At 38.3% G+C, this 15,055-nt stretch overlaps 1 protein-coding gene across 10 annotated transcripts in view; it reads left to right on the top strand.

Annotated features, from left to right (window-relative positions):
• The window catches only part of SATB1 (SATB homeobox 1), a 106,693-nt gene that overhangs the window by 46,470 nt on the left and 45,168 nt on the right, over nucleotides 1-15,055 (top strand). For all 10 annotated transcript variants that reach the window (XM_074945679.1, XM_074945681.1, XM_074945682.1 and 7 more), the window contains 2 exons: nucleotides 4,095-4,206; nucleotides 7,430-7,884. In XM_074945679.1, the coding sequence (XP_074801780.1) occupies nucleotides 4,095-4,206; nucleotides 7,430-7,884 (567 nt within the window). The remainder of the gene's footprint in view (nucleotides 1-4,094; nucleotides 4,207-7,429; nucleotides 7,885-15,055) is intronic.

Here is a 15,055-nt window from a genome sequence, read left to right on the forward strand (position 1 = left end):
TGGAACCCTCTACTAAGTCTGTTAGCATGTATTTGTTCTGTGCAAATACTGCATCCCAAATACCCTTTGATGAGGTTGTTTTCTGTGCTTCAGTCTTATGTAAGAGTAATTTTAAGGTTATTATTGGGGAAGTTTTGGGACTGTGGGGCTTAAGTGTTTTTGACTGGAAGCTGAGCAATCACTGATAACAGATTTTGCTGTGGTTGGTTGATTTGGCAGGAAAGCATGAACAGTTTTGGTTTGGATGATTGAATTAACCTGATTAACATTGTTTTTGTTGTTTTGCAAAAAGGACAACAATACATTTTTAGTCATAACTGACCAGTTTTTTACCTGGTTGGTGAGCAGTCTTACAGTGAAGGAATACTTCACAGAAAGTACCTACAGTGGCAGCTGAAATGACCAGAGAGAATCAAACATAAAATTCCTTCTCCTGCCTAGTGAAACACATCATATATTGGCTTCCAACATCATAATGTAAAAGGTGGCTGACACTGGCTTTTTTTTTTTTTTTTTTTTTTTTTTTAGAGCAATGGACATATAAAAAACTTACTTTCTAGAGAGTGCTTGAAACTTCTTGGAGAGCACCTCATGCCTATTTATCATATCTATGATACTTAACCTTTTGAAGGGATGAGATTCAGTTTTTAAAACTACGTTCTAAGGAAACCTAAGCTGAACTTGAGAACCAATTCTAGCCCTATTCCACCACGATTATTAAGACCTAACTGTAAACCATGTATCTGGCTGAAAAAGAAAACTCAGGCTGCAACAGATGATATCCTTCCAGAGTAGTGGGGCTAGGCGGGGGAGGGATAGCTCCGTGGTTTGAGCTTTGGCCTGCTAAACCCAGGGTTGTGAGTTCAATCCTTAAGGGGGCCATTTAGGGATATGGGGCAAAAATTGGGGATTGGTCCTGCTTTGAGCAGGGGGTTGGACTAGATGACCTCCTGAGGTCCCTTCCCACCCTGATATTCTATGATTCTGTCAAGGTGGCACCATTTCAGATCAGCTCTTCATCAGACTCTCAAAACAGAACTGCAAGTACTGTACATGGATGTGTACATTGCAGGATGTGTGTGTGGTGTATTTGTGTGTGTGACACTTTGGATCCTAAAGCAACTTGGTCCGAAGGATAAGGTTGTGGGAGGTTCTCTAAGACTTTGAGATCTATGGCCAACTTATACGGTTTATCAATTTTCTTTCACAGAAAGTGTGAAAGCTGTGGCCAGATCATGGGTGAGTACTGTGATGCATTTGAATATGTCTGAGATTTATTCAGGCTGCACGTTGTGCTAGCTCATCTTCCATGTTCTTGGGAAGCATCTACAGCTATAGGCTGTACATTGGATATATCTGGATAAGGCATTTTAAATGGTCCAGTCATGGACCATGAGACAATCTAGTTTAACACTTGTGGACTGTTTGGTCATGGAGGACTACAAGGCACTAACAAAGTTTGAGGGCTTTTTGCATGTAGTGTAGCCTGTGATTGAGAGAGAGAAACCTCAGTATGCCTAAGATCAAGATTCTGGTTCCCTCAAGAATGTTGGGAATATCTTCCAAGACAGAGAGACACACCATGAGCTTCTGAAAACAATGGTACAGGCAGATCAAGAATGGAAACAGTGAAGAAAAGGTTTGGTGAAGGTTCTTGATGGATTAACAAGATATGAACATTTTACTAGATTTGTAAAACTGTTGCCTTAAGTGAATTAGCAAGTGAACCACAGTAGTTTGCATACTTGTGTGAAATGTTCTCGAAGAGCCCACTGTTAAAGAGGGACTTTCAGACTGGGAATACTTTAGATACAACTACATTGTTCGTGTCTTTCACTGTTTCCCTTGCCAATCTTGCTAATTCTTAGATTGTGAGGTGAAATTGTGGTCTCACTGAAGTCAATGGGAGTTTTACCATTAACTTCAAAGGGACCAGAATTTGACCCATATTGTTCACACAAGAGTTTTCACTCAGCCTATCAGTTCCTTCTGTTTGGTCCTACAGTGAGGTCACAGTGCTGAACTGATGATATCCTATTTCTTTGGTAACAGACTGTGATGTCATAAACACAGGATTATAACTTCATTGTGAGATGAAGTTGAATGACATTTAAGTGGAGATGAGGACAGCAAGTCTTAGGCAGACATCTTTAATATCAGGAGGCACACTGAAAGTATTATTAACTTTTTTGTATATCAGCAAGAGAGAGATGAGACGAGATCAGAGATGAGCCAGATTTTCAAAAATTAAAACCTAAATTTCACCTGCAAAATATGCATGTGCACACACACAAAGTGGGCTGTGAAGTTGCCGATTTTGCATGTACAGAGGCAGGTTTTACATGCACAATAACCAGTTCATTTATTCATATGTATTGCAGATGCGACTCATGATTTTTTTTTTTTTTATGTTGTCGTGCACCAGCTGTCCCCATGGGGAGTGGTCAGATCTGTAAGGGAACCTAAAACCACAATTTTAGTAGTATCTGACATCAATGATATTGTCATTGTGCTGGAAATAGAAATTGGATTCAGTTAAGGTTAGTTTTAGATGATTCAGGCTGTAGATAGTGATCTGCCGGGATTTCCTTATACTGTTTAATAGATTTCTAGTTCACTTGAAAAACACTGGGTTAATGTAAAGGAATAGTAAACACTTAAAGACTATATATTTTTGGTGGTTTATGGAAAAACATGAAGATGGCTATAAAGTAGTAATTGTCTGGTACATTCATTACAGGACTTCTGTAGTAGGGTTTCCATATTTTGCCTTATTAACATGTCAGCATAACTGTTTTGGGATCTAAGAAATTCACATATTACTGAACAGCATATTATAAAATGAATGCTTATAATGGACTCCAGTAGAATCAATAATCAAGATAACCAGTGTGTGTTAGATCAGGAATAGTTTGTAATAGACAGACTTAGAGGAATATTTACTGCCTTTGTCCCCAAACTGGCTTTGCTAGTGGTTATTACAATTCATATAACAAAGGCCCCATGCTGTACGTTGATTTCACCATAGCACAAATATAATGAAATGTTATATGCAGGCTAGCAAAGGAAACTTAATAATCAGGGCTTTGTCTTCTAGAGAGTCATTGTGTTCTAAATATGCTGGACAATTCCTTTAGTTATGCTAATAGTAGTTATTTTCCGCATTAAATACTATTGAAATTCATCAGTCTATTGGAATTGCACTCACTGATTTTTTTTTTTTGTTGATCACACATCCTATCACAAAAATATATTGCCTATATTGAGTGTAATTTTTAACTTGCAACAGTGCATCAGTGTGCAAAACAATCTTGATTGATTTGTGAGACAGCACTTTATTGAAAGGTTATTTGGTTAAAATTTGGCACCTCCTTCTAGCTAACCAACTTCTTTCTAAATATATCCTTAAGTTTAATAATTTTAAAATGTCTGAAATTCTTTAGTATATTTTATGATTAATCTGCAGTCCTACATTTAAGCACTTAATGGCACAGTACCTAGAGTTGAAGCTGACAATGAGAGTGTTTCTCAAAGTTGTTCCCTATGAACAGTTTGTTTGGTTAAGAAGAGTGCATCCACTCTTGTGCAGCATTGCTTTAAACCACTCTTCTGCAGCCCAGAAGACCTCATTCTGGATTAAATTTCCCCCCATGATTCTCTGGGTTCTGGGCTGCACACAGGTGACCTGAAGGGAATGGGCATATCCTTAGCAGTGTTGTGTGGACCTAGGATGGGTCAATTTCAACTGAAAGCAGTAGAAGTACTAATAAATGACACTTTCTGAATTTAGGATTTTAATTCTTAATCTGTTGAAACCACACCTCATCTCTAGTGGTCTAAGATTCTTAGAGTTGATAACTTTAGTATTTTCTCAGTGGATTTGTTTTTTGTTCTCATTTACAATGTATTTGGTATATGATTTTAAGCTTGATTAATGGATTTAAAGAAATTTAAAGCTCTGGGCAAAAGGATTAAAAATGCAGTATGGTGCTCAGACTCTAAAAATATTATGGTTTCAACAATTGAAATAATTTCTCTTTCTCAATTTGTGCTGCTATGTGTTACAGATGATTTTTCCCCCCCTTTTCATGCAGAGTATGATTTCTTCCATTGTGAACAGCACTTACTATGCAAATGTCTCAGCAGCAAAATGTCAGGAATTTGGAAGGTGGTATAAACATTTCAAGAAGGCAAAAGATATGATGGGTAAGCAAAAAAGTTGCAGTGGTGGTGGCTATATACCATTACACATGTGTCAAGGTCTGTCACAGTCCTATAAGAAGCTAGAGCTCTTCAAGATGAATGTAGCATGCTTTTTTTTTTAATGAGGGTGCGGGGAGAATGTATATAATGAGAGAATTAATTTCAATAAATATTTGTTATTAAACCAGCCAAACTGACTTGGCTTGTCTGACATGCAGGAAATTGGAATAAGATATAAAGTTGTCATTTTGTAAATCTGAAACCTACCACGGCCTAGAATAATTTATTTATTTTTATTTTTTTAAAAAGCTTTATGTAGAACTGTGAAAGATTGTGAATTTGTGGATTTTTTTCTAAAATGGTAAATTTATATTTTAAAGTAACAAGTCTGTAGTTACTGTAACAAATTCCAGTCTGCTCTCCATCACTCTCCTCCTACAAGAAGCTTATGAATTAACAAATGAACTATATCTTGCTGTAACTTCTGGGGATGTAACTTCAGTCCATTATGACAAGGGCCTTGTTATAGCTATTGGGACAAGTTTTTTCTGATTACAGTAAGGCTATAGTGTACATGTATATTATAGGATTATAATAAATTAGTTGGTGAGGTATATTAATTCTTTAATGTGTTTATAAATGTCTTTCACGGTTTGTTTTTTTAAATCAATTAATCTAAATGTGGGCATTTTACATCAGCTTCTACATAATAATTTTCAAACTGTTTTTGGAATGAAGAAAACGGAGTCTAATTTGGTTTGAATTTTGAGCATGTTCTTGCTTTTAGTATTTAAAGCAAAACCATTCATCTACCAAAACGGGTTCCTTGCCTTTTATAGCTTAAGGCAGTAATGAAGACAATGCATCACTTTTGTGGTAATTGCTTGAATTACTGTTCCAAGTGAATGGCACACTTGGGTTGATCTCTGCTTTCAGTTGGTGAAAACAGAAGGCTGCTTTCCTTAAACTTGTTTGTAGCTTCTGTGTAATGTTAACTTCAGCAATGTCAGATTTTTCTGTAAGTTTAGAGTCTAAAACTGTATTGCCCCTCTGAGGTCTGTGTTAAGGCTTGATCCAAAGCCCACTGAGATCTGTGGAAAAACTTATACTGATGCCAATTGGCCTGATCCTTGTGCCAATCTCCCCACTGCACAGAAGGGGGTTTGGCCATCTCCACAGAATATGCAAGCCAGGGGTAGTGGGAATACAGCCACAAAGTCCACACTACATCTCAAAAATCGTAGTAGCTGGTGAAACTAGAGAGGGGCTCCATGATGACAGTAAGCTGTGGGTCCTCACCAGAGTTTGGAGAAATGGGGCCTCTTTGTAGAAGAACCCCCGTCTTTCCTGCATGCTTGACAGGACAGTGTGAGGGGAATCTGTGTGAGGGAATCCATGGACAGATTTCTTCCTATAGACTCCCCTCTGACAGGAGGGTGATCTGCTGAATAATTGTTAATGAGGAATATTAATTACTGTGAAAATCGTATATGTTTTTCTCCCTTCTCATAAACTGGGATTTGTTCCTTACACTGATATTTTTATTTTTTGCCTTTTTAGAAATATTGCCAGTAAATGAAACAAATTTTGAACAAAGATCTATTCCAAATAAATCTGGTTTAAAGGAGCCCTGTCAGATCAAAGTTGGCCAAAAGTTTGATGGGAGCAGGGGGCCTCTTAATAAAATCTAAAGGAGTCTTAATATAACCTGGACTGTTCCAGTGCTATGTATGCACTCTGCTCAGCTGTAAGGGAGTCTAAATTGTCCACAGAGGCACTGGAAGTTAGAATAAAAGGTGTGACTAGCTCAGAGGGAGTGTCTGGGGAAGGTGCCAGTAAAAAAAAGTTTAGCTGTGCTTCAAGCACTGAAACAATGATACATGGCAGGCTATAAGATAAAGCAGCCTGTCCTCCTTCCCCACCCCAGTCTCTCTCACATCCAGATTCTTGAGCGTGGCTGAAGAGTAGCTCAGGAATGAGGAAGGTATAGGTGGCCTTTGTCCACTCCTGATGCTGCGTGCCAGTACAGTCCAACAGCATAATTTAACATTAAATTATTCTGGTTTCTAACAGGCCATAGGATTGATACAGCAACGAGGAATTAGCAGGGTACAGGGATGTCTAGATTGTTTGTCCTTCTCCATCCCATCTGGGACCTGTAGATATAGTAGGGAAAATTCTGCAGGAGTTAAAAGTTCATGGGTGCAACACAAGCAGCCAGTGGGTCCATATGTCAGAGTGAGGCTGCTCCCCAGTAACAACCATGACTAGGCTTTGCATGTCTGCACCGAGAGTTGTGCACGCTCATGCTTATGGAGGGGCCTCCCTGAATTCCTTTAGAGGTGGGTAGCACTGCTCACCATTCCCTCTCCTGTACTCCATCTCTTCCCTTTATCTAGTTTTTGCTTCCTGATTTTTGGGCCCTTGGTTATTGACAATGTGTTAGACCAGGAGTGGGGAACCTTATTTTCTATCGCGGGCCATTGACCCACAGAAAAAATCAATTGCGGGCCACACACAAGTAAAAAGCAACTTAATTTACAGGTTTCAGAGTCGCATCCGATGAAGTGAGCTGTAGCTCACGAAAGCTTATGCTCAAATAAATTTATTAGTCTCTTAGGTGCCACAAGTACTCCTTTTCTTTTTAATTTACAGAATTATTTTAGAGAACTGTAAAATGTTCCAACTCCTCTGTCCCCGGAGGCAAAGAGGCTCGGCGCTTCCCGCCCTGCGGCGGGGCGGGGCGAGCCGGCGCTTCCCGCCCTGCGGCGGGGCGGGGCGAGCCACAGGCCATAGGTTCCCCACCCTTGCTTTAGACCCATATGACTGTGCATCCTCACTGCAAACATGGTTTTAGTTTTGTTTTTTAATTTAGTGGCTTTTACATTCCCCTTGTCCATACCTTCAGGAAAGGATCCTCCCTCGCCATACTTAGACCAGATGAGACAGGGTTTTACTGAATCCCCACTAGTTCATCCTAGACACTACTGTCTGGTGTGCCATGCATGTGTGTTCGTTCTTCTTTTTAATTCACTGCACCATCCTTTGAAGGCCAGAAATGTAAGGTTACACAGGAATGGTGTTGCTATTAAACTTCTTATGGGACTTACAATACAGTAAGCCAGAACCTAAATTAAGAGGCCTTCTTCTAAAGAGAGGAGCAATACTATTTTCAGTTAATCTGTACTGGTATTTTGTTTAACTAAATGTTTCTTTTTCACTCTAGTTGAAATGGATAGTCTTTCTGAACTATCCCAACAAGGTGCCAACCATGTCAACTTTGGTCAGCAACCAGTCCCAGGGAACACAGCTGAACAGCCTCCATCCCCTGTTCAGCTTTCTCATAGCAGTCAGCCATCTGTTCGGACCCCACTCCCAAACCTGCACCCTGGACTTGTATCAACTCCTATTAGCCCTCAGTTGGTAAATCAGCAGCTGGTAATGGCCCAGTTGCTGAACCAGCAGTATGCAGTGAACAGACTTCTAGCCCAGCAGTCCTTAAACCAACAGTACTTGAACCACCCTCCTCCCGTCAGTAGATCCATGAACAAGCCGTTGGAGCAGCAGGTGTCAACCAACACAGAGGTGTCTTCCGAAATCTACCAGTGGGTGCGTGATGAATTGAAACGAGCAGGAATTTCACAGGCAGTATTTGCACGTGTGGCTTTTAACAGAACTCAGGTCAGACTTTTTTTTTTGTTTGTATTTTAATGCAAGATTCTGTTCTTTTCAGTATTTGCCACCATTTCCATCTCTCACCTTGTTCGTTTCCTCCCCACTTTCCTCCTATGAAGGAGCCACCAGTACTGGCTTGTGCTAGTACATCTGTGTCTAAGTTGACATGGTAGATAAACGTTAAGTTATCCACAGTGTGTGGAAATTCTCACCATTCTTAAACAGCTTTTATTGTTCCTCTCTTGTTCTAGATGCTATTCTTGGATGTGTAGTAATTTCCAAAAGGAGAGAAACCTAACAGCTCTACCCAGAGCCAAGCTCAAAGCCACTCACCGAATCCCTTTCTATGTTGTAAAGATGCAGCTGTGCAATTAACACTGTCTCTCTCTCGCATCATGCATATGTGTATGCTGAACAAACTAACTGCAACACACTGCAGACTCTGCTGCTCCATATCCCAAATGTATTCTCAAACTCTGTTTTGTCATTAGCTATACTTAGCCTCCACAGCACCCAACTGGCTTTTACTATTTTCTTTTCCTGATAAGATTTGTTCTGTGACTACTACCAAATTTTTAAACATACCTCGACTAAAAGATATAGAATTTTTTTATTATATATCAATTTGGATTTTAATTTTTAGATCTCCCGCTCTTTCCATGTGTCTACTTTTAAAATTAAATTTCATATTAAAACATTTAATTTTCTGAGTACCAGTGTTCAGACCAAAGTGTATACTGCAGCTGTCAAATGCAGTAAAAACTTTAGCTCTAGCAAAGCTGATACAACACTAATGTGTTAGCTTTTTACACTTGATTTAGAAGCTAATGCTGCTATAACTTCTTCTATAAGATTTTAACTTAATGCTATGCCACATGAAATTTAATGAAGACACACTATGAAAGAAATGACAATATATCTAATAAGCATAACAAAACAAATTATAATTTTAACAGGCTAAAATATTCTTAATATGAAAAAAACTGGCTTGGAATTCTGAAAATTTAAAACTTAGTGGGAAGGTATCTGACCAGTGTGTAATTTAACAATTATGTTCTGAGTAAAGTACATTTTGTGAAACTTTTTTGATTTAACTTTCCTTGTGTAATTTAAGAAAGAAAAAGAGAGTACACTTTAAATTCACTAATATTAGGTTTATATCAATGCACCATTTCCCACCACTATAAATTAGGAAAAGGAACTCCTTTAGCTGAGCTAAAATATAGCTTCTGTGTTGTATGTTGTGATTTCTGTATAAGGTTGTAGTTTTTCTTAAACATGAATCCTTAGATCCTTAGCAGTAGTTGAGGTTTTTAGGATTGGGTCTTTTACACATTATTTCAGTGGGACGAGTGTATCTGAGTAGGATCAGGCTATGTCAGTTGAGGTGTGTGAATAAACATGCATGTGTGGGTTTTGATTGTGCTTTTACTTAACACACTTGCAGTATTTAACATTTCTGATTATTGGCACTATTTCCGATTGAAATAAATAATAGCTTCGAGTTATGATGGCCTGGGGCTGCCATCTTGCCTACAAGTAAAGCTGAGCAAATAATTCAGAGAATAATTTATTTAGTAGTTTTTGCCTCTTTCTGTTTGAATCGTGCATGAGCAGCTTGAGACCTCCACCCTTCAAAAATAGTTTATTTGTGTTTCCAAAATTTGCTAGCTAATTTTTACACACAATTTTTAGTCTGTAGATTGTATACGAATGCATTCTTAGTATTTGATATTTGAAATTCAAGTTGGAATTGGTTAATTTTGATTGATCACCTAGCTCATATAGTACAGTATATTTTTCTTTTGTGATTGGATTTGTGTAATCTTAGAATTAGGTTTCCAGTGCAAATACTCACACAAGTTGGGAATTTGTTTAAAATTTACTGTTTCCAGGAATATTGTTGCCAATAAACTCATTAGGATATACTCAAATGGTCCAAAATGGGAGAAAACACCGTCAAAGTGAACTTGTTTTAAAAAGTCAAATGAGAAGAGGTGGAATCTTTCCCCCCGCGCCCCCCCCAAAAAACCCAAAACATTCATCCAGCTTTGCTTGAGTGAACAAACAGTAGTTGCCCTTGGAATCTTACAAATTGCCTTAGCTAATTAATTAAATACTTGCCGTTATGTTATCTGTGTATTTACAATATTGCATGGTATTGGATATAGAAAAGGTAGGGAACAAGATAGAAAGAAATAATGCAGATGCTGAGGGAACCTTAGACCCGAATCTTGCAGAGAGATATGCAAGCCTTACCTTGTGCCCCTGCAAAGCCCAATTGAAGTCAATGGTTCTTCACACATACACAGTTTGCAAGACTGGGGCCTTAGCTAGTTATCTTAGGTAAAAAAGGCAAGTTTAAGGGTCGCTGCTGCATTTAATGTCTACATTGTGTATATAAACCCATATTTTATAGATAAGCATATTTATTTTTAATCAGTGTATTCAGAATATATCTCCTTTAACTGGACTTAGGGGAAGAATTTTATGATTCATTACATCTTTCAGAGGTTATTTCTGAATACAGTGTATGTACATGTAATAGTTATTTTTATTTTTCAGTAGTGCAAAGTGAAAATGTTTGTTTAAATCCAGCTAGTAAATTCTGAGTTAAAAACTAACCCAGGCTTAACTGTGACATGTTTAAAAACTGTCATAGGTATATTTTGAGCCTTTCTCTGAAACAGTCCAGGGACCATATTATGCCATCAGTTTTTAAGCAGAAGACTTCACCAAAATCAGTTAGGAGTTCTGTGTAAAAACTGATGGTCTGATATGGCCCCAGATGAGAGAAGAAACTTGATTTTCAGTATAGAAGTTAAAGGAAATGACTTATACACTGAGAGTAATGCAGCATAACAGTCTGGCGTTCAAGATGGGCTTCAGTTTTGGTTAAACATGCTGGTGTAGGTGTCAGCACTTCTTATCTTACAGACTTTAATTCTGTCAGTATTACATTGTGATACTGGTATAAATATGCTTTAGGAAAGAAGAAATTCCTAATTACTTGAATGGTTGGTCAACACTTGGCTCCATTTTTTCTGGGGATTTTTCTTTCAGGAAAAAAATTCTTCTTAGATTAGAACTGCTTGTGCTAGGTCCCAGTCCATAGGAGACAGGAATTTGGTAAAATTACATCTGCTAGGGTTTTTTTAAACTATCTAAACATTATTTTTAGAAGATAGTGTTGCGGTTTTTTTACATACAGAAATTGACCAGATGCTTTTAATTTTCTCTTGGATAATCAAACAACTTCTTTTTCAAACTTCAGTGTTGGTACATATGTAGTTCTCAGTTAAGAATACGTTTGGCCAAGTGTAAAAAGAGAATAGTTGAGAAAGTTATAACGGAGTGAAAATTAGCATACTTTACATATGCAGTACATCATTTGCCTTTCTGATTTAAAGTAGCGTAGGAGAGTGGAACCCCAGTCTGTTGCTGAACATTCCCAATTGTCCTGTAAGGTGGGCTTCAGTGCACAGTGAGCCTAAGGTTCTAGTGATTTTGCTGCTAGGAACCCCTGTGAAGGGAATGTGAAAAGAAGCAGTTGCCATTCTAGCCCAGTGGCTGAGAGAGACGTAGATTACATCCCCTTGGCCCCTCTTTGTGGTGCCCCATGCGAAGTTCATTTAGCCAAAATTTGTGTGAATTTCACCCCAAGTGTGGCTATCCAGATATATGCACATGGATAGCCACAGTAAAATAAACCAAGCTGTGTTTCAGTTACGAGCTGTAAATGAATGAATAGATTGTATTCAGACTTTTTTCCATCTAAATTCAATGCATCATGCAGATAACACACATTTGTATAGTGAGAATATCCCACTGAAATACATAGGCTGAGCCCAATCCCTCACTGGGCGCAGATGAGGAGGGTGAGATGAAGAGGAGCCAGCCAGTTGTGGTTCCCTGAACCTTGCAGGGGTGGAGTACTTTAGAGAAGTCTCAGGTCTATAACAGTCAGAAGGGGCTGCCTACTTGCTAGGGGTTGCTGGAGTGCAATGCACTTTGGCCATACCCTTTATGTTGGGGGGCAAGGAGAGGGAATGGCATAGGGTAGCTGCACAGACGTTACACCATGTGTATATGGATGGGAGGCTGTCTGCCCTGCTTTTTTCCTTTTGAAAAATGTATCCACCCAGAGCCAATCACATGTAGTCAATGTGAAGAGTAGTGCACAATCATTTCAGTAGTCTTATTTTAAAAATATTGCAAAAAATGCAGTAGATTTGCAGTGCTGTACACACACAAGTTGTTCAAGTCAAAGGTTAGGTTCCCACAAACAAGCCTGACACATTTCGCTTTAAGGCATAGGTTGAACCATGTGTATAGTACAGCAATGAATACTTTGTACATTTCAAGCAAGAAGCTGTTAGTCACGCTTATGGTTCAAACCATAACTTTGGATTGCCTTTTTTTTTGTTTACACTTGACCATAACATACGTTGCCTAAACTCTGGTTTTGTTGTACCAAGGTGACTGCAAAGCACATTGTTCTCATCTACAAAAGCTCTTTGCCTAAAGAGAGGCTTGATTGGCTGCTTTTGCTATGTCTGAATGTAGATTGTCACTTTCTGTTCAGAAAAAGAAAATATTTTTTGATTTCTGAACATATCTGAATGTTTTTGATGGATACCTTCTCTTCCTCCCCTCCATTCAATCCATGTATATTTTGTTTAAAATATCAGCTTTTCTTGTGCCATTCATTCGTTTATGCCTTTTTAGTTTTTAAATGGTTGAGTACAACCAAAAATTATGTGAAAGCTTCTGGATATTTAAGACTACGCACCTACTAATTCTGGGCAATTACTGTTTTAAAGGGAAACCATTTGGGTGCAGCAAAGTGCAGACTGTCATTTTAAAACCTGAAGTTTATACCCATCACCTTGCTAGGCTTTTTTTCCTTTTTTCATTTTGTCTTTGGCACACTTTATTTTCCAGTAAAATGAAGAATGAAGATGGATTATTCAAAATTGATAGCAGTAATGGACCATCATGTAATGTTTTATTGAATTTGAGTTCTGTAAATTATGTGGTGGAGGAAAATTTGCCTGCTTAAGTATAACCGAAATTGCCACTATGTTCGTATAATTCTTCATCGTGTAATTTAAGGAAAAAGCCCACTATCCATATCGCTACTGAGTAAAAGGTAAAAAGGTGCTATTACGCTATCATGACAGCTCTCCTCTCGCTACTGAGCGACATAGATAAATGTGTCTGCTTGTAACTTACTTGGCAGGAATCCAAACTTGTGGGTGGAGCTTGCAAATAATCTTCCACCTGGACATGTGATTTAAGCACAGTGTAATGGAAACAGCACTCAAGGATGTTCTGCATATTTTGGGGAGGTTTCAACAAATCACATTTTTCTTCTGGGAGCTTTGAAGTTCTATAAGGCTGATAAAATCTATTTGAATCAGTGATTACGTTCAAAGAGGAGACGAACTGGGGGCCAGACAGGCAATCTTTTTGTTCATATTGGCAGACACTTTCATTTATCTCCCATTTTAAAGAATTCATAATTAGCTTTTGAAAGCACTGATAATATTTATTGAACATTTTTGTGCAATTACTAATGAATTATACTTGTGATGACTTGTAAACTTTTTTTTAAAATGAGGCTTGGTGATGTCTTAAGAAAATTCATTTCCACTGGAGGGGGAAATGGGACTTTCAGGCTGACAGATTAAATGCAGTTTTGCATGTTCAGCTTCAGTCTTCCTGCAGCCTGAAGTATAATATCAGGAGAGCACACTACAAATTGTATCTTGGCAAATCACTTTAAATCTGGTTATAAGTGGATGGTAAATCTGTCAGTGTCAGTATTCGACAGGGTGCTAGGTTTGATGTACAGTATGCTCACTGGGATTTACCTGTTTATATTTTGTCATACAATTTTTAGCTGAATTTTAGTGCTTAGAAAAGTGAAGGACTAGCAGTACCAGCTAAAGCAATGTATTGCAGGCAGGTACTGCTATAGTACTTCCCAATTCGGTTAATGCACCTTGTATAGTCACCTGTATTCCAGTATGTACTAGAACTTTCAGCTCAATTCATTAGAACCCCCCACTCATGTCAACTCAGTGTTTTCACAGTTTTATGGTGAAGGCCAGTTATACGCTTAAAACTTTTGTGAATATAATAATGTTGATTTTTGGGGTGTGGTTTTTAAATAACATTTCTAACCAACAAAAGCCCTAGAGTTTATCCCAGCTTATAGGTCTGAGTGGTAGCCATGTTAGTCTGTATCAGCAAAAAAAAACGAGGAGTACTTGTGGCGCCTTAGAGACTAACAAATTTATCTAAGGTGCCACAAGTATTTCCCCCCCCCCCTTTTTTTTTTTTTACCAGCTTATAGTTTATTTCGTTCAGGGAAACTGGTATAAGTTATACTAACAAAATCATTCTTTTTTTGCCATTTTAAGTTGTCTGCATTGGGAGAGTTTGCTGATTGTAGCTAGACTCAGAAACCTTTCCTATTATAGACCAAGTCTAGGACTTGCTATTTTGTCATCCATATCTCTTCATAAATTCATCTTCTCCAGTCAAATGACCCCTTGTTGATAATGGTTGTCAGCAGTGGCTCTCTCTTCCGGCCCCGGCTAATTAACTGGTGTTATAAATGCATTGCTTTTTGTCCTGTGTATACTCCTTTCAGCACTGCTACAAAAAGCACATCTCAAACACACTTTCTATAACTGTGCTGAAAATGGCTTTGTCTACCCTACAAATAGCAGTTAAACCTTTCTGAACAGTTACTGGAAAATTTAGAGGGACCCATTGCTAACTAGTATTCTTAGCACTGGGTCATTTTTCTAGCATCCAGAGATCTAGTAAGTAGGTAGATAAGTATGATTGTTGAAAATTATTGCCAACAGTAAGTGTATTTTGACTCCAACCATTTTTAAAAAAGACTAATTTCCAACCCTCCCCGTAAGACCTCTGCCTATAACTCAGCTATTTTATACTGGTTCACTTCTTGAGTAGAAACTACAAAATTACGCACTGGATCATCGCCACTTGCAAGAAAGCCCACATGAGAAGTGGGGTAGAGATGAAGAAAATTCCATGAGGTTTGTCCTCCAAATTATTCCTTGGGGTTGGGGCTCTAAGTGTAGGTTTGCATTTGCCTCTTTCCCCATCCCAGATAACTGGGGGGTTGGCTGCCAGTTCC

Source organism: Natator depressus, chromosome 2 (assembly GCF_965152275.1).
Source record: "Natator depressus isolate rNatDep1 chromosome 2, rNatDep2.hap1, whole genome shotgun sequence".
NCBI classification, from domain to species: domain Eukaryota; kingdom Metazoa; phylum Chordata; order Testudines; family Cheloniidae; genus Natator; species Natator depressus.